A 20,907-nucleotide genomic window follows, 5' to 3' on the forward strand; every position below is an offset into this window, starting at 1 on the left:
ACCAACCAAATGAAAATATTGATTATTCATTCTTATTTGATTTATTGCCTAAAGATGATCATATTGATCCTAATGAATCCCTTAGTGAAGATTTTGTTGAACATCCAAGCGATGATCAAAACTTAGAACAAAATGTTTCAAGACAAATACAAGTTTACTCTAGAAGGAATGAAAGGAATCCTCCTTGTGCCCTTGAAAGATTTTCCCAAAATGAGTCCATCGAAGAGACTTCTCAAAGAAGGTCAAATCGGATTTCTAAAATACCAAATAGATTTGTTTCTTATGACTCTTTTTCGCCTAATTTTCGAGCATGTCTACTTGCTCTTCACTCTTTTCATGAACCATCTCATTACAATGATGCTAAGCAATATGCTCATTGGAATGATGCTATGCAACTTGAACTTAATGCCCTTAAAAAGGCACAAACTTGGGAAATCATTGATCCTCCCAATGACAAGAAACCCATTGGATGTAGATGGGTTTTTAAAGTGAAAACTAAGAGTGATGGTTCATTGGAAAGATATAAGGCTAGGTTGGTAGCCAAGGGATATGCCCAAGAGTATGGGGTAGATTATGATGAAACCTTTGCCCCCGTTGCTCGAATGACTAGTGTTCGAGCTCTTATTGCTATAGCCGCAGTTAAAAAATGGCCAATCTTTCAACTAGATGTCAAAAATGCCTTTTTGAATGGTAATTTAAATGAAGAAGTGTATATGGAACCGCCTCCGGGTATGGATTTAAATGGAAAAATTTTGAAATTAAAAAAGGCCTTATATGGTCTTAAGCAAGCTCCTAAAGCGTGGTATGATAGGTTTAGTAATGTATTAATAAATTTAGGTTTTTCTTCTTGTTATACTGACACTGCTCTTTTTGTTAAAAGGACAGGTGACTCCATTATTATGCTTCTGCTGTATGTTGATGATATGATCATCACTGGGAATGACAAAAAGGGAGTAGATAATGTAAAGACCATGTTAAAAGAAACTTTTGATATGTCTGACCTTGGTTATTTGAGATATTTTTTAGGGATTTAAGTGGCTTATTCCCCGCGAGGATACATCTTATCTCAGATGAAATTAGCTGCTGAAATTTGTGCCAAATCAGGAATATCTGATGAAAAGAAAGTTGAGACTCCTGAAGTCATTAATGCAAAACTGAGACTTGAAGATGGTGTTCTTCTCGAGGATCCAACCCCCTACCGTCAATTAATCGGATCTCTCACCTATCTATCCATCACACGTCCTGACATTGCTCATGCGGTTCATGCAGTAAGCCAGTTTCAGCATGCACCTACTTCAGTTCATATGGCAGCCGTATTGAGAATTGTCAGATATATCAAAAATACTATATCCAAAGGACTCTTCTTATCCTCTTCCTCCTCTCTTGACTTAACTGCTTTTACTGATGCTGACTGGGGAGGAAATTCCAATGATCGTATCTCAATAACCGGTCTTTGTATTTTTTTAGGTGAATCCCTCATTTCGTGGAGATGCAAGAAACAACAGAAGGTCTCACTGTCATCCACTGAAGCTGAATATCGGGCCATGGCAATGACAACTATGAAAATCGTATGGCTCAGAAGTCTCCTTGCTGACATGGGCGTCCCCATTTCTACTCCCACCAAGCTCTGCTGTGACAACAAAAGTGCGATTTACATTGCTAGTAATCACACCTTTCATGAGCGGACCAAGCATATTGAAATGGACTGCCATTATGTTCGAGACGAATACCTCAGAGGGACTATCTCATTACCATATGTTACTTCAGAGCATCAACTAGCTGACTTCTTCACCAATGCGCTCCCAACTCCACGATTCATGTTTCTCCTTAGCAAACTTTCGGTCTTCTCCCCGTAAAGTTTGAGGGGGCGTGTTAAAATATATATATATATATACATATACTTATATATATACATTCGTATATATACAAGTATATGTATACATATATGTATATATATACATATTCTAATTTATTGAAATACCCGATAGGGGTATTATTGTAATTCTGTCATTGTACTTTCTTTTTCTTTTTTATCTTTTTCCTTTTTCTTTTTTGCTTTTTACTTTTTTATCTTTTTATTTTTTCACTTTAGGATGACCACAAGGGGCCCCACTCTTGTAGTCGTTGGGGCCCCAACGGTCATATTTTTGACCGTTGGAGCTCCCAACGACTACAAGGGAGCCCCCTTGTAGTCTCTTCTTTAGAGCCTCCCTCCTCTATAAATAGAGGAGGTGTTCTCCTTCTCATGTATGGGTTTTATACCCCTCTCTTCTCTTCTTCAATAATATCCAACTTATGACTTTAAGTCATTTCCATATTTGAGAGTTTTTGTGTGTGCACATTTGGTGTTTGTGTTCTTGGCTTTAGTGGTCACTCTTTATGAGTGACATTTGCTCTATCGGTGCTTCCGCCTCTTTTCATTACACGAGGCGCAAAGCGTAAGCCTCAATTTTTTTTAAAACTTAAAAAACTATAAAAAATATCTAAAATTATAAATAAATAAAAAAATCTTTATTAATGAAGCAACAACCAGCAGGAAATAAAAAATCTCAAATAAATACTGAAAAAAATATGAGATTAACGTGTAAAAGTAACATTAATGCAACAACTTAATCTATGTAAGTATCTAAAAAATAAAACCTGGGCATTCATTAAATTAAAAATTGTTTCACTTTCTACAGCTGCATGCTTTCTTGAATTAAAAAAAAAATAGAAAAATTAAAAAAAAGATAAACATCGTACATCTGCGCATGAACTGCAGCATAGAATATCAGTAAGCATCCTTGTGGACAAAAAACAAACGAATTATTCTTTTCTAAAAAGAATCAAAACTGTCCTGGAACTTAACACATAAATCACTTTCTGTCAATGTGCTTAATACAAAAATTCAAAACTGTCATTAGGCTTAATACATCTATATCCTATTATGGAACTTAACATAAATAAATTTCTGTCAATATCCTTAATACAAAAATTCATCAAAACTGAAAACATGCAATCAATCAAATAAATCTAAGTTGAAAAATGAAATCCTATGTAATCAACATAGAACACTTTGTTTGCTGGGACCCAAGAATGCCAAATATAAGAATGCACGAGAACTGTTTGTTGAAGTGTGCTACTTTTGGTTCTTTCTTATACCAGGTCTTTCTGACCCAGTTTAAACAAATTGAAATATTGTGAACTGTATTTTGCAGCTGCTGTTACTTCAGAAATAAGTCTGACACATTAGAGGAAGCTGAGAGAGCAATGCTGGATACATATTGTGAGAGAGCAGATGTAAAAGATGGGCAAACAATTCTAGATATTGGGTGTGGCTGGGGATCTCTTTCTATATACATTGCTCAGAAATACAACAATACCAATGTCACTGGAATTTGTAATTCTGAATTGATGCAGGCCTTCATTTGTTATGGTGTTACTGAAGCCAGGAAAGGCAGATAGTTGAATGAGCATTGGTCACCTCCCCAATAGACAGAGGTGGACTAGGCATCACCAGGTTAGATGTCTTGAATAGAGCCCTACTGGCAGACTGGGGGTGGGTGTGATGCACTGAAGACAAGATCTGACATGGAGTGGTTTCCAAACATGCCTTATTAAGTGTTGAGACTTCCCCAGGGCTCGCATGTTTTCATGGTTGGTCTCTCTTGACAACCCAGTTTAACCTTAAAAAGAGAGACATTCATGTGGCCAACAAATGCATTATGTGTGAACACGAGGAAGAAGACTATACAGAGATCCTACCTTAACCGGCGTTTGGGGCTGCTGTTGTTGCGAGAAGGAGGTCGCCGACAGCGGTGGTCCTGCTGTCGCGCACGAAAACGAGAGGGAGATAGGAGGTGAGAAAAAAACTAAAAACACATAAAGGGGTCGGTAGGGCTTTGTTTAAGCCCTAATTTTTTGGTCGAATGAGGGTTTTGACCCTCATTTGACCAAACAAATCGAGGTATGTGCACCTCAGTCCGAGGCGCGCCTCGCCTCAAGGCGTGCGCCTCAAGGGTATTGCGCTTTATACCTGCGCCTCAAGGCACAAAGGCCCTCGCCTTGAGGCGAGGCACGCTTTTTGCACCTTGAGGCACGTTTTTAATAACACTGCACTCAACCAAAGCGATTGTCTCAGCCACCTAATTACTTCATCAACAATTAACTCGGTAACCGATTGCAGAATAGAAGAAGAATAAGTTATTTGTAAGAGAAACATGACCAAGAAACAATCAATTACACATTTAATCATTGCACAAAAGCAGAGTCTGGTGAGATCGAAGAGAAAAAAAGGAAAAACAAGATGAAAGAAAGAAATTAGGGCTAGGTGTATTGCTAGGGCATCATCGATCTTGATAGTTGCACTGGTCTGCTCTCGAATCTTGCGTATCTGGTTTCCCTTGACGCCGATGACTTTCCCGATTTGGACAGAGGTAACGACGATGCAGAAGATGATGTTGCACGACCTCGGCGTAGCCTTCACCAAAAAATCATCGTCCCGGATGCCTTTATTGTCGCCATCGCTGGAGGGGCAGGGGCATTTCTGGTCGACGTTGGGTTTCTACTCGCCTTTCTTGGAGGGAGAGGACAGCCATCGACCCCCTTTTGGTTAGGGCACCAATGTGGCAGTGCCCACGTTATACGTGGGTCAGGGTGGGCAATGCCCACCCTTACCCATAGCCACCCCCCTCTCTTCCCTTTCTTTCTTATTCTCCCAGCCACAACTGACAACCCCTTCCTCCCTTTTCTTCTTCTTTGGGTTTGACCCCCCCCCCCCCCCCCCCCCCAAGTATCCTCTCTTCTTGCTCCCTACTAGCTGACCTCCCCTCACCCATTATTCCTCTCTTCTCCTCCACACCAACCGGCACCCCCTTCATCTTCTCTACCTCATCTCTCATCTCTCTCACTCTTTTTGGGGAAACCAACCCCCCTCCTTTCTCTTGGATGGTCTTGGTGGAGGAACCGATGCCCTCGGCTGCATTTGCGTGGAAAATCACCCAAAACCGGCGCCCCTTGGTGTCCATTTTGGTGGTTCACATCTTCAACCCACGATTTGGGTGGATTTTCTACCTACTTCATCCGGATTTTTAGGGATTTTGGTGTTCTTAAAATAGGAACCCTCTATCCTACTTGTAGAATTCATTTTTAGGGATTCTTTGAGTATAAGCATGCTTAGTTTTATTCTAATTAGAGTTTTCATGGTTTTGATTTGGGTTTTTTAGCCTAATTGGATGATTTACATGCTATATGATTAGGTAGATTGCGATTTGCCTAATTAGCTGTTTAATTTATTGTTGTAGAATGCTTAAGAGTTGATTAAAATTCTGTTATGGTAAGCAGTGGTGCTGGAAATTAGTTCTTGCATTGAATTTATGCCTACACATGAAGTGTTTGATGATATGTTTACAAGAAAAAAAATTCAGATTTTAAATGTGATCTTTGGGAAATGTTTTTGGATATTTCCATTAATGTAAATTCAGATTTTAATTGAGGTTTATGAAATATGTTATATAAGGTTTTGAAGAAGTTTAAATGCACATGCAACGGTGGTTTCTAACTTGGTAAACCATGTTGTGAAATAGTGGTTTTGGAACACATGCATGCATGCTTTGGAAAAACGTTTTTACTAGAGCATATGTATGTGTTTATTTTCAGTTTTGAATGTGAATATGCACATTTAAATTTCAGTTTTTAATGTAGTATTATGCACTACAAAAATACAGATTTTAGTATGTGCTTGTGTAACTCTGAAATTCAGATTTGAGTGCATGAGGGCTCACATCTGAAAATCAGATTTGAGAATGAGAATGAAATTTATGAAATGATATTGATTATGTATGCTTAGATGTGTTATTGACAGGCACAAATGAATTCATTGATGCAATGCTTAGGGAAAATATGCATGACATTGAAAGGATGTGAAAATGAATGCTGCACAATGGTAAGTCGCATGATAAAAGAATCATGCAACATGAATGGAGTTTGGAGTCATGCGAATGCATAAATGGAATGTATGGGCATATGAAGTGCTTTGATTTCATATTTATAGTTGTCAAGTTCGCAGTCATGCCTCTAAGAAGATGAGCTCCTAGATTACCAACAATGAATACTTTAAAGAGCTACAACCAAAGTATCGAACAAGAACACTCACAAGAACCAATAAAGGTTCTTACACAAAATACCCAAAAAGGGTATTCAACAACAAAAGAACAAAAATGATGTTATTGATTATGAATCACACACTAAAATGCACATTACAAGAGGGGGGCAATGTAATGAAGAGAGGCGGAAGCACCAATAGAGCAAAAGCACTCTTTAAGAGTGACCACAAGAGCCAAGAACACAAACACTAAAAGTGTATACACAAAACTCACAAAAATAGAAAATGACTTAAAGTCATAAGTTGAATATTATTGAAGAAAGAAAGAGGAGGGTGAAAACCCAATGCTTTTACAAGGAGAGAGGCTCCTCTATTTATAGAGGAGTAGAACTAAAAAGGAGACCATAAAGGGGGCTCCCTTCTAGTCGTTGGGAGCCCCAACGGTCATAAATATGATCGTTGGGGCCCCAACGACTAGATGGGTGGGGCCCCTTATGGTCCTCCAAAGAGAAAAATAAGAAATAAAAAAGAAAAATAAAAAATAAAAAAAATAAAAAAAGGAAAAATAAAAAAGGAAAGATTACATGGTAATTTACCAAAACACCCCTATCGGGTTTTTGGTTGTACAGAAAAAGAAAATAAATTATGTATATATACATATATGTATATATATACTTATATATATACGAATGTATATATATAAGTATATGTATATATATATTAATATATACATAATTTAACACGCCCCCTCAAACTTTACGGGGAGAAGACCGAAAGTTTGCTGAGAAGGAACATAAATCGTGGAGTTGGGAGCGCCTTGGTGAAGAAGTCAACCAGTTGATATTCTGAAGTAACATATGGTAACGTGATAGTTCCTCGGAGATATTCGTCTCGAAAATAATGACAATCCATTTCGATATGCTTGGTCCGCTCATGAAAAGTGTGATTGCTGGCAATGTATATCGCACTTTTGTTATCACAACAGAGCTTGGTGGAAGTGAAAATGGGGACGCCCATGTCACCAAGGAGACTTCTGAGCCATACGATTTCCATAGTTGTCATTGCTATGGCCCGATATTCAGCTTCAGTGGATGATAGTGAGACCTTCTGCTGCTTCTTGCATCTCCACGAAATGAGAGATTCACCTAAAAAAATACAAAGACCCGTAATTGAGATACGATCATTGAGATTTCCTCCCCAGTCAGCATCAGTAAAAGCAGTTAACTCAAGAGATGAGGAAGAGGATAAGAATAGTCCCTTAGAGATGGTATTTTTGACGTATCTCACAATTCTCATTACGGCCGCCATATGAACCGAAGTGGGTGCATGTTGAAACTGGCTTGCTGCATGAACCGCATGAGCTATATCTGGACGTGTGATGGATAGATAGGTGAGGGATCCAATTAATTGACGGAAGGGGGTTGGATCCTCAAGAAGAACACCATCCTCAAGCCTCAGTTTTGCATTGATAACTTCGAGAGTCTCAACTTTCTTTTCATCAGATATTCCTGACTTGGTACAAATTTCTGCAGCTAATTTCATTTGAGATAGGATGTATTCGCGCGTGGAATTAGCTACTTCAATCCCTAAAAAATATCTCAAGTATCCAAGACCAGACATATCAAAAGTTTCTTTTAACATAGACTTTACATCATTTACCCCATTTTTGTCACTCCCAGTGATGATCATATCATCAATATATAACAGAAGCATAACAATGGAGTCCCCTGTCTTCTTAACAAAAAGAACAATGTCAGTATAGCAAGAAAAAAATCCTAAATTGATTAATACATTACTAAACTTGTCATACCAAGCTTTAGGAGCTTGCTTAAGTCCATATAAGGCCTTTTTCAATTTTAAAAAATTTTCATTTAAATTCATACCTGGAGGAGGTTCCATATAAACTTCTTTATTTAAATTTCCATTTAAAAAGGCATTTTTGACATCAAGTTGAAAAATTGGTCATTTTTTAATAGAGGCTATTGCAATAAGAGCTCGAATACTAGTCATTTGAGCAACTGGGGCAAATGTTTCATCATAATCTACCCCATACTCTTGGGCATATCCTTTGGCTACTAACCTAGCCTTATATCTTTCTAATGAACCGTCACTCTTAGTTTTTACTTTAAAAACCCATCTACATCCAATGGGTTTCTTGCCATTGGGTGGATCAATGATTTCCCAAGTTTGTGCCCTTTTAAGAGCATTAAGCTCCAGTTCCATTGCTTCATTCCAATGAGCATATTGTTTTGCATCATTGTAATGAGATGGTTCATGAAAGGAATGAAGAGCTAGTAGACATGCTCAAAAGTTTGGAGAAAAGGAATCATAAGATACAAATCTATTTGGCACTTTAGAAATACGATTTGATCTTCTTTGAGAGGTTTCTTCAATCAACTCACTTTGAGAGAATTTTTCAAGGGCACAAGGTGGATTTCTTTCATTCCTTCTAGAGTAGACTTGTATTTGTCTTGAGACATTTTCTTCTAAATTTTGATCATTATTTGGATGTTCGAAATGATTTTCTATGAGAGATTTACTAGAATCAATATGATCATCTATGATGTTTTCTTGAGGCAACAAGTCAAATAAAAAGGAATAATCAATATTTTCATTTGGTTTGTGCGAAAAACCATTTTCTTCTTCTAGGAATGTGACATCTTTTGAGATATAAAGTTTGTTTTTGAGTATGTCAAAACACCGATAACCTTTTTGTTTTTCGCCATATCCTAAGAAAATACATTCAATAGCCCTAGGAGAAAGTTTATCATTTTTGTGAGTTAGAACAAAGCATTTACATCAAAAAATTCTTAGTCTTTTATAATCGGGGGTCATATTGTAAAGTTTTTCAAATAGAGAAAGATTTTTCAAAGAAGACGAAGGGGTTCTATTGATAAGGTATGTTGAGGTTAGAACCGCTTAAGCCCAAAAGGATTTTGGAATATTTTTTGAAATTAATAACGTTCTTGTGGTTTCTATTATGTGTTTATGCTTTCTTTCCGCAAGACCATTTTGTTGCGGAGTGTTGGGACAAGAACGTTGATGGCAAATTCCATTTTCTTTTAAATAGCTTTGAAATTCATTGGACATGTATTCGCCTCCCGAATCGGACCTAAGAATTGATAGATTTCCTAAAAATTGATTTTTAACCATCGCATGGAATTCTTTAAAGAATGAGAAAACCTCTGCTTTGCGACTTAAGAAGTAAATCCATGTAAATCGAGTGAAGTCATCAATAAAGATCACATAGTACGAAAAACCTCATTTGGACAAAATAGGGGAAGGTCCCCATACATCGGAATGAACAAGTTCAAAAGGCCGAGTGGTGAAATAATTTCTTTGAGGAAATGGAGTAGCTTTAGATTTCCCAAAAATGCAATCTTTACAAGTCATGTGATTGTCTTTACAAGTATTGTTCAAAAAAGGGAAAAAGACATTTTTACAAAATTTGGATGACCAAGTCTCTCATGCCAAATTTCAATACTTTTGTCCTTTACAAGATTGCAAGATGACTTAGATGGAAGAGTAAAAAAATCCATAAAATAGATATCACCCCTTATATGGCCTTGCCCAATCAGCTTCCCTGACTGGAGATCTTGCACGGTGCAATCTTTAGGTGAGAAAGAGACTTGGCATCCATGATCGGTGATTTGGGAAACGGAAAAAAGATTTAGATGAATCTTTGGAACGATTCTTACTTTAGGAACGAAAAAGTTTTGAGAGTTTTTAAAATCAAGTGTTCCAATACTTTCAATTTTTAAAGATGTTCCATCGGCCGTTGAAATATAAGAGGATATAGGTTCAAAAAAAACATTAGAAAGAGAGTTTTTATGAGATGTCATATGAAAAGAAGCACCGGAGTCTAGTATCCACATACCTGGAGGTGATGAAGAATAGGCGATGGCGGATCCGGATGTTGAAGAAGAAGTCTTGAGAAGATGTTGAAGAACTTCGGAGATATGATTAAGAGTTTCTTTGATATCTCCCTCTTTGGCACTTTCTTCTTCCTTCTTAGGAGAATTTTCTCCAACCGCGGCTACTTTTTCCTTAAGCTTTGGAAAAACCGGTCTAATGTGTCCCGGTTCATTACAATAGTGACATATCACTCCCTTTCTAGGCCCATTATTTTTGTTAAAGTGAGGAGGTCTATATGCTTTTACATTGGATCCGGGCCTAGTAACGGCCAAAACTTCATCACTCTTAATGCTTAGGCCAAGTCGAGTTTCTTCTTGGCATATTTCGGCAAGGGCATCTTAAATGGGTAAGGCTTTACTTCTATGGAGAAGGGATGCCCTAACTTGTTCAAATTCCGGTCGAAGACCATGAAGAAATTGGAAAAAGTGCTCTTTTTCAATTTGTTCCCTTCTTAACTCAATATCTTCCGGAGCCACCCATTTAGGCTCAAGAAGAACAAGTTCATTCCAAAGGGGGGTTAGAGAGCTAAAGTAGTCCCGGACACTCATATCCATTTGTTTGGTGGAACGGATTTTTCTTGACAAAAAAATTGACGGGCAAGATCCTTTTGGGTATACGTACCCTTAAGGAAAAAACATGCCTCATTGGCCCTCCTAAATTTGGCAATATTAGCACAATTTTTTAGGTCTACATTGTTCATAAACCATGCCAAAATTTTGGCATGGTTACTTTCCCAATCCTCAACTTTGGATTGATGGTCATTGATGCTTTGATGCGCTCATCGCCATCTAAAGCTTTTTCAACCTCATTTTCGATTTTAGTGAGAACAAGAGAGGGTTAGGGAGTAGTTCCCATAACAAAACCCCATAGTTTCTTACCTCTTAGATGATTTTCCATAGCGGAGGCCCACATAAGATAGTTGGACCCATTTAGCTTAAAAGAAAGCTCAACTTTAGAATCACGTTCCATCGGCACCAAATATTCTTTCTTTCTTCAAAAGCTTGAGAGGCACACGTCCCAAGATAGCAAAGAGAAGCCCAATCACCAACCGAGCTTTGATACCATGTAATAAAGAGAGGCGGAAGCACCAATAGAGCAAAATCACTCTTTAAGAGTGACCACAAGAGCCAAGAACACAAACACTAAAAGTGTATACACAAAACTCACAAAAATAGAAATGACTTAAAGTCATAAGTTGAATATTATTGAAGAAAGAAAGAGGAGGGTGAAAACCCAATGCTTTTACAAGGAGAGAGCCTCCTCTATTTATAGAGGAGGAGAACTAAAAAGGAGACCATAAAGGGGGCTCCTTTCTAGTCGTTGGGAGCCCCAACGGTCATAAATATGATCGTTGGGGCCCCAACGACTAGATGGGTGGGGCCCCTTATGGTCCTCCAAAGAGAAAAATAAGAAATAAAAAAGAAAAAGAAAAAAGGGAAAAAGAAAGAAAAAAGGAAAAATAAAAAAGGAAAGATTACTTGGTAATTTACCAAAACACCCCTATCGGGTTTTTGGTTGTACAGAAAAAGAAAATAAATTATGTATATATACATATATGTATATATATACTTATATATATATGAATGTATATATATAAGTATATGTATATATATATATATTAATATATACATAATTTAACAGGCAATGCCCCATATTTATATACACATGAGGAACAAGAAAATGAGAGTCCCAACGACTCTATTTGTATTTGACTTAGTCAATTGCTGACTAGTCAAATACAACCTAAAAAATGTCCAAAAAGATAAAATACAAAGAGAAAATACCTATACAAAAAATACTAAAAATAAAATAAAATAATACATTATTTGATACATTATTTAACACTATCCCTCAAACTTACGGTTGGATAACCAAAAGTTTGTCCAAGAAAAAGTGAAATCTAGGAGCTACGAGAGGTTTGGTAAAGAAATCTGCCAATTGATATTATGAAGAAACATAGAGAAGATCAATAGTGTCGTGTAGGAATTCCTCTCGTACATAGTGACAATCCATCTCAATGTGCTTGGTTCGTTCATGAAATGTCTGGTTGTTGGCAATGTAAATAGAACTTTTGTTGTTGTAGGATAGTCGTGATGCCCTTGTACTCTAAACACTCATGTCATGCAACAACCTCCTTAGCCAAACTACTTCTATAGTGGTTGTAGCCATGGCTCTGTATTCTGCTTCAGTTGATGAGAGTGGAACTTTCTGTTGCTTCTTGTACCTCCAAGAAATCAATGATTCACCTAAAAATACGCAAAAACCAGTAGTTGAGTGTGGGTTATTTGGATCTCCTCTCTAATCTGCATCAGTATAAGCAATTAAATCTAAGGAGGAAGTAGACAAGAAAAATCCTCGAAAAATGAAGGTTTTAATATATCTAATAATACATAAAACAACTCCCATATGAACAGTGGTATGATCGTGCTGAAATTGGCTTGCTGTGTGAACGAAATGCGCAGTGTCAGGTCTTGTAATGGAGAGAGAAGACAGTGTCCCGACAAGTTGTCTGTAAGGTGTTGAATTTTCAAGTGGTTCCCCATCATCAATCTTCATTTTGACATTTACAACTTCGGGAGTGTCGACTTTTTTGTCATCGGAGATACCAGACCTATCAATAATATCTAGAGCAAACTTAGATTGAATCAACAAATAGCCTTTAAAAGAATAAGAAACTTCTATACCTAGGAAAAATTTTAAAAAACCCAAATCACTCATTTCAAAGTGTATTTTAAGAAATCTTTTAATGTTTTTAACTCCCTGTTTATCACTTCTAGTGATGATCATGTCGTCTACGTAGAAGAGAAGGATAATAATACCTGTATCAGAAATCTTAACAAACAAAGCTGTATTAGTAAGATAAGATTGAAAATCAAAATCGAGTATAACTTGACTAAAATTTTCATACCAAGCTTTTGAGGCTTGTTTAAGGTCATACAAAGCCTTATTTAAACGAAGAGCCTTTCCTTTAGAAATATTAATGCCAGGTGGTAGTTTCATATATACTTCTTCGGCTAAGCTTCAATTGAGAAACACATTTTTGACATCTATTTGATATATAGGCCATTTCTTTATAGAGGCAAGAGCTACTAAGTTCCTAATTATTGTCATTCTAGCAACTGGAGCAAAGGTCTCTTCATAGTCTATTCCATACTTTTGGGAATAACCCTTGACAACTAATTTGACCTTATACCTTTCAAGAGTTCTGCCACTCTTGGTTTTAACTTTATACATCTATTGACAACCTATAGTCTATTTGCCTGGTGGAATATCTTGAATAGTCCAGGTATTCGCCTTTTTAAGGCATTTAATTCCGTTGTCATTGCTTCTACCCATTCAAAATATTCTTTTGCTGCCACATAGTTAGAAGGTTCTATGTAGGAATGTATTAATGCAATGTAGGCTTGATACTTAGGTAAAAAGACTCACTGGATACAAATTTTTTAGAGACTTTTGACACTTTAGATGACCTTGTTTGTATTGCTTCTTGTTCTTTATTACTAGTATATTTTTCGAGAGCACATGGTCGTTCTAAGTTACCCCGTATCTTGATTATCACAAAATGATTTTGTACTTATCATGTCAATTTTATCTTCTTGACTTTCATCAATATCATACTCATCAATCTTTGGAACTAAATCCAATAAGAAAGAATACTCATTTATTTCCTTAGAGTTCTCACTTTCAAAAAAACTTTTCTTTTCCAAAAAGGATACATTCTTTGACACATAACTTTTTAGTTTTAAAATAAAAACAACTCTAGCCTTTTTGATAATTTGCATATCTTAGAAAAACACAAGGAATAACACGATGAGAGAGTTTGTCATTTTTATTAGAAAAAACAAAACACTTGCATCAAAAAACCTTTAACCTAGAATAGTATGAAATTTATTTGAAAAGTTTTTCAACATGCGATATATTTTTTAAGGAAGATGATGACATTTTGTTAATAAGATAAACTACAGTTAGAGTGGCTTTAGCCCAAAAAACTTTAGGTACTTGATTTGTAATAAGTAAAGTTCTTGTTGTCTCTATAATATGCCTATGCTTTCTTTCAGCTAAACCATTTTGTTGAGGGGTATAAGGACATGATCTTTGATATGTGATACGGTTTGGATTTAGATATTCTTTAAATTCTTTTGATAAAAACTCTCCCCTTGAATCAGTGCGAAAGATAGAAATATCATTTTTAAATTGATGTTTGACTAGATTATGAAATATTTGAAAGTGTAAGAAAACTTCAGATTTATGTTTAAGAAAATAGATCCAAGTATGTCTTGTAAAATCGTTCACAAAAATTACATAATTCCTAAAGCCACCTTTTGATATAACAAGTGCGGGTCTCCACACATCCGAATGTATTAACTCAAGTGGTCGAGAAGAAACAAAGGTTCTTTCTTGAAAAGGTAATCTCTTCATTTTACCAAAAATATAATTTTCACATGTAAAGTTTTCAAAATTACAAAAAAAATTCATCTTTGGAAAAAACCGGATCTTGGATACATTAGGATGACCAAGACTCTTATGCCATAGATCCAAATCAACTTTTTGAACATTACAACACAATATATTCTTGGGTATTTCCAAAAAATCCATATAGTATAAACCTCATTCTCTACGACCTTCTTCAATCAGCTTCCCTGATTGACAATCCTGCACTCAACAACCACGAGAGGAGAAAGAAACATTACATCCATGGTCAGATAATTGAGAGACAGATAAAAGATTTACGTTAAGTTTAGGAATATATCTAATTTGAGGAATACAAAATCTTTTTGATTTTTGAGAAATATTTTCAAAATTTCTTATTCCTTTTATCTCGAGAGATGTTCCATCAGCGGTAAAAACATTTGACTCATTTGAGTTATGACATTCGGATAACATATCAATATTTGGTGTCATGTGAAAATATGCACCTGAGTTAAGAAGCCAAAGAGATTAAACCGGACCGGAGATGCCAAAAGAAGAGAGTGCAACTCCAGTGGATGAAGATGCTCCTTTGAGTAGAGGTTGAAGTGCCTCCACTAATTGAGTTAAGGACATGCTTCCAATGGATGATTCACTTGATTCTTGTGGAGGTCTGACAAAGACAACCTTCTTCTCATAGGGATTCTTCAATTTTGGGCAATATGTCTTCATATGTCCCGGTTCACGGCAATAATAACAAATGACTTTCTTTTTTTCAAACTCATTTCCTTGTTTCTCATCATTTGTCCTCCCATAGTGTGGAGGTTTGTAGGTTCGATCATAGTTTCCCGGTCTAGATACGGTTAGGACCGAGTTATCATCACACTTGAAGATTCTTTTTTTAAGCCTATTTTCCTCCCTGCTTAATTCTTCTATTGTGTCTTCTATTGAAGGAACTTTCCCTTGATGAAGGAGAACGGATTTGGTTGATTCAAACTCCGATATCAATCTATTAATAAATTGGAAAAAATGCTTTGTATTTTTTTTTATTTTGACTGAGTTCTATGTCTTCCGGACAATGCCATTTTGGTTCAAGAAGAGCCAATTCTTTCTATAATTCGGACAAGCTATTATAGTATTCTTTAATGCTCTTGTCTTCTTGAATCATATTTCGTACTTTATCTTGTAAATTGCACACATGTGCAATATCTTTAAGAGAGTATATTCTCTTAAGATAGTCCCATGCATTGTTTGCATGTTCAAAATTTGCAAAACTTGAACATTTTTTGATATCGACACTACTAATGAGCCAAGACATAATCGTAGCATGTTCCATTCTCCATTCCTTTCATTTTTTTCGTAAGTGGTAATGACTTTATTTTTCTCAACCTCCGTAAGAAGTATCTCTTTCTCACCTTCTACCTTTGTAAGGATTAGTTTGGGTTTCGAATCGGTCCCATCCACTAATCCTCACAACCCCTTTTTCCATATAAGGTGTTTCATAATTGAAGCCCATGTAAAATAGTTAGAATCATTGAGCTTAATGGGTTTAACGGTGACATTATCATTGTCATCCATTTTACAAGGTTTGAGAAGGAAAAAAAAGAAAAAAAAAAGAATGGAGAAGAAGAAAAGAGAAGAGAAGAAAGTGAGGATAATGAGTACTCCACCACCGATAACGAGTACGAACACTCCTCCAAGCTTTTACACGATCATGATTTCACACGCACTTGATTAGGAATTGCAAAAAAGCTTCACCTCTTTTTCAAATTTTGAATGGCACGTTTCCTGATGTACCGAAAACAAACTTAACTTGATCACCTAGATCTGATACCATGTAAGAAGATGAGCTCCTAGATTACCAGCAATGAATACTTCAAAGAGCTCTAACCAAAGTATCAAAAAAGAACACTCACTAGAACCAAGAAAGGTTCATACACAAAATACCCAAAAAGGGTATTCAACAACAAGAGAACAAAAATGATGTTATTGATTGTGAATCACACACTAAAATGCACATTACAAGAGGGGGGCAATGCCCCATATTTATATACACAAGAGGAGCAAGAAAATGAGAGAGTCGTTGGGCTCCCACCCAACAGCTCTAAATAGAAGGATTATTATGCATATGAAGGATTTTCAATAGTTCTTTTAGAATAAGTTTGAATATCATGAATAGACACTGACATTTGTTTATGTATATAAAAACTTGGGTGCATGGTTGCGAGGAGGGTATATGTATATAATTTTTAACAGTTTTAAGTTAACACTAATGAAATAAAAACAATTATTAGAACCTAAGCTTGGGTTTGGTTTTGGTGAACCCTAACTTTACCGGAGCCAAACCTAGTCGGCCTGGGTTCGGTCCTTGCGCTAATGAGGTGCGGAGGATGAAGGAGAAGGAAGAAGAAGAAGAAGAAAGAGAGGAGGAGGTGACGAAGAAGGAAGAAGAAAAAAGAGAGGAGGTGGCAGAAGAGGAATAAAGAAAAAGAGACGTATCATCTCCACCGTTCGAAGAGGAGGAGAAGAGTCGGGGCTGTCACCACCGTCAAAAGCGGAAGAGGAGAGGAGGGGGAGGAAGAGGAGTCGGGGTAGGGGGAGGGGAGAAGGAGGAGTCATGTCCTAACACCCCCTCCCCCAAAAAATAAAACTATTTTTTTTAAATGAACTCGGTCAAAGTTGATCGAGTCCATTTTGGACAAAGATAACCCTGAGTGTGGGTTGACTGCACCCGGTGCGGCAAAATGTGAATTTTGCTACACCTGCGTCGCGTCACATCGATGCAGGTTCGGTGGCCTCTTTGGCGAGTCTGCGTGACTTGGCATATACATATGGTATATATGTATATAATTATGTATATACATACATATATACCTATACAAATTAACACATACGTCCAGACTTTACAGATACTTGTGGGTGTACTTTTCCTTTTTCTTTGCTTTATACATGGCACCTAATACTGGATAGTACATCCAAGGATCTCAGAGAACATGCATCAACTGGTAGTAGTCAAATTCCTGTTCCTGATGGTTCCAAATGTCCTGTAACTGGAACTCATATGAGAAGTGACCATTAATCTTTTAGATGCCCAGTTCCTTGAGTTAAAACCCTCGTACTATCAGTAAGCTTCAAAGAAGGTGATTAGGGAGTGCTGTACATTGTTGTATATTACCTTCTCACCAGATCATGCCTACTACATGTATAGCCTTAGTGGCTGAAGCAAATAGGTAAATCCTGTTTCATTAGTACGAAGATCTGGACACTGCAAAACAATTTTGCAAGCTTTATTAATAAATGTTTTGATTGCACTTTGAATCATCTTAGAATTGCAAAAGCAAAGTCACAAAGGTGACACCCCTAAACAATTTTGCATGCTTTATTAATAAATGTTTGGATTGCACTTGGAATCATCTTAGAATTGCAAAGGCAAAGTCACAAAGGTGCTCCAAGCCCTCTACATGTTGATTAAAAGCCAATATCATTTTGAAGACCCTTGGATCTGTCAATTGAGGGGGCACAAGTTGATAAATGGCTTCAACATGCATAACCAAGTAACTGCTTAACAAAAGCATTGTCATTGTTGGAACATAATGGTATTGTTGAAAGGAAGAGTCATGGCCTACTCAAAGTTGCTGAATCTTCTGATCAGCATGCAGTTTTGCAGTTTTTTCTATTGAGTTTTTGTTATTCTTACAGTTGTTTGCTCGACAACTAGAAACTCCATTGAACCTAGTTAATAGGAACTCTTATGTGGAAATCTGACAAAACTTCACCTTATTCTTATAGAAGATGAAAAAATGGCCCATGCTAGCATTTGGATAATGTTTAACACATCTGTAAGGTCCAATTGAGTCAACGCAACTTGCACCTATGTTTTTGAAGCAGCTTGATTTCATGGCGAATGTAATCCCTTTTTGATGCCCTTATGGTTAGAGTTAGAAACTCTTTCACGAAAAGAGTATAACGGCCATAACTCATTTATTTAACTCTAGAATCTTGCACACTAATGGCTATAATGCCCTAGTCTAAAACCTCAACTCCAAATGCCACTAACCTAATCTTAGTTGGGCTATAGAGAAGTTGATCTGAGAGATTATGCATAAGGATGTAAAGGGGTTGGACTCGGGTCTAATTTAAGCATTACCAAGTCAGACTTAATCGGGTATGGCGTGTTTGAGCTCACTTGCTTTAAAGAATCTTTATATTCTTCTCATCAAAGGTGGGTCTAGGTGTTCCTGCTTTATTGACGTACTGAATATTCCTGGAGACAGCATCTCTGATTCAATAAACTGTATCACTCTAATTTTAGGTCACATGACTTGTATTTTGCTAGTGACCACTCTGTGAGGGAGGAAAATTAAGTTTCATGCTTCATTTCTACTGTTTAAGATCTCTGCTCCTTGGAGAAACTTGTCTTCAAATCCGCATGCTAATTGGACTTCTTATCCTCCTGCTCCAAGCTGCTCAGTTTTATCTGTTTCAAAGAGAAAATTTCTTGGTTGAAGTTTTACCAAAAGCTTCACTTGATGTTGATATCTGCGATGCTCATGTTGCAAATTTTTTGTCATGTTTTGTGTGACTATGGACTCATCTTTGAAGAGAATATGGTTGGCGGTTCACCCATTTGTTTAAATGGTTTTCATCTATTGGGCCGATACAGTAAACTGCTTTAGCATTGCCATAATTGTACATTTGTATGGTCTAAAAATTGAATCTATCTTTCTTGTCATGCAGATATTCAAAGCTCAAAGAAACGTTATTCTCTGTGTAGCTGCATGCTTTCTTTACTGGTAGGTGGAAAATGAGTCTCACTTGATGCATGATGTCCATAAGTATGACCTGAGTGCTTGTTCCTGCAGGTGCATCTATTCTGTCTGTAAATACCAAAAGGAGATACAAAAAAATGAAGAAGTGGAGAAGAGGCTCAAGGAGTCGTAGTTCATCCAAGTATATTCTATCTTGTCAAAAACCTAGGTAACCAACCAGTTGCTATGAACTTGTCTTTGATTGGAGAATATGGTGGCAGCGGTTGCCTCGTGTCCACGCCATAAAATGGTTATATATTAATGACAAGCATGCATGAACTTGTAGAATGACAAAATAATTATAGTTGAAAATTTAATAAGTTCTATAAATCTATTGTTACAACTGTAATGATATTCAAACTGGTTACTTTGTCTCCTCTGCTGTACTCTCAATCTGATAATTGTTCCAAATGCTTATTTTGAATCTAATTTGGTCTAGAATTCGAAACTGTTTTGTGGATAGGAAGCTGGGAAATAGTATCATGATCGTTGGTTTCCAGCAGGATTGACGTGGTGCAGTGAGCTTGTCGTATGGACCTGAGATTTTTCATTTTTACTTCTTTGTTTACACGCTTTTGTACTGCTTATCAAACAGATATTCTAGACTGTACAATGGCTTTTAATTGAACTGAAAGACAATGCGTGAAAGAAACAGGGAAGAATTGCTGTGTCATGCTTTGAATTGTGATGGCATTTTTTGCTGTATGCCGAACTCATTGGGAATCAGATGATCATAGTATTTTGATATTTTAAATTTTTTGTTTATGAAATGGACAATTTTGTTTATGGTAATTCTTGCATGTGTGAGCGTGCATGCACGCACATATGCAAGATGATTGTACACACGCTTCTAAAGCTGTCTGATTTTTCCTTTGGGAAGAATCAGGATTGTTTGTATTTGCTACTCTGCTGTGCTTGATGGAAGGTGGATCCAAAAGTAGGACAAGGAGGTTCAAAATTCGACTATCCGATTGCTGATGTACCAATTATAGGGATCTGACATGGCATGGCCTGGCTTGGCTGAGATATTAAGAGGGTGTTTGATACGCAGAACAATCCTGCCCTGAGGGGACACTGTGGCCCCGTTCAGGATTGTTCTAGTGCTGCGTGTTTCCAGGGATGTGTGCATGTCCTGGACAAATGTACCCTAAGGACTTGTCCTGCGTTTGAAATGCAGGGACAAAGTGTTTTTCTTTTGCTATCCAAAATTGACTGACTCCAAATTGGCAGGCCTCTGATTGACAAAACTTTTAAGGTCTCCCCTTCCTAGAGAGAGTATAGCTTCTTTTGACCTTGCTGCAAGGAACACCCCCATTGGGTTTTGAACCGTTTTAGTCTCACGGTTTGGTTTTGACATGATTATGGATGAGGCTTAACTCTTATCGATCGAGAATTATTAGCTTCATCTAAGAAGATCCTGAATTTTGGTATTTTTTAATTACTTGCCTAGCAAGTAAAAATGATCTTGGGCGTGAACACTAAAGAAGTTTAAAGTTTTTTTGTTTCTCTGCAGTATGTACCTGAGAGTGGGAGTGGTCTGATCAATTTTTTGGCGATGGTGGCAATGCATGTGTACTTGGGTGGTAGTGGTAGTAGGGATGCAAATGGGTTGGATCCAGGATGGGTGCTTTGCAATTTTTGCCCGTTCTGGGTATCATTCCATTCCTAATCCCCATGTATTCAGCCGTTTGTTTG

The 20,907-nt window shown here is 36.9% G+C and overlaps 1 protein-coding gene across 4 annotated transcripts in view; it reads left to right on the forward strand.

The window, feature by feature from the left end:
- LOC149841339 (uncharacterized) overlaps positions 1 to 19,864 on the forward strand; it is a 31,885-nt gene extending 12,021 nt beyond the window's left edge. Inside the window, exons 3-5 of one of the 4 annotated variants that reach the window (XM_090003768.1) lie at positions 19,142 to 19,197; positions 19,267 to 19,381; positions 19,676 to 19,864. In XM_090003768.1, coding sequence (XP_089859894.1) covers positions 19,142 to 19,197; positions 19,267 to 19,345 — 135 coding nt within the window. In that variant the 3' untranslated portion in view covers positions 19,346 to 19,381; positions 19,676 to 19,864. The remainder of the gene's footprint in view (positions 1 to 19,141; positions 19,198 to 19,266; positions 19,382 to 19,675) is intronic. The other 3 variants (XM_090003772.1, XM_090003770.1, XM_090003771.1) reach the window with 3 other exon arrangements.
- Positions 19,865 to 20,907: the final 1,043 nt, after the last annotated feature.

Source organism: Nuphar pumila, chromosome 4 (assembly GCF_984573655.1).
Source record: "Nuphar pumila chromosome 4, dmNupPumi1.hap1.1, whole genome shotgun sequence".
Taxonomy (NCBI): domain Eukaryota; kingdom Viridiplantae; phylum Streptophyta; class Magnoliopsida; order Nymphaeales; family Nymphaeaceae; genus Nuphar; species Nuphar pumila.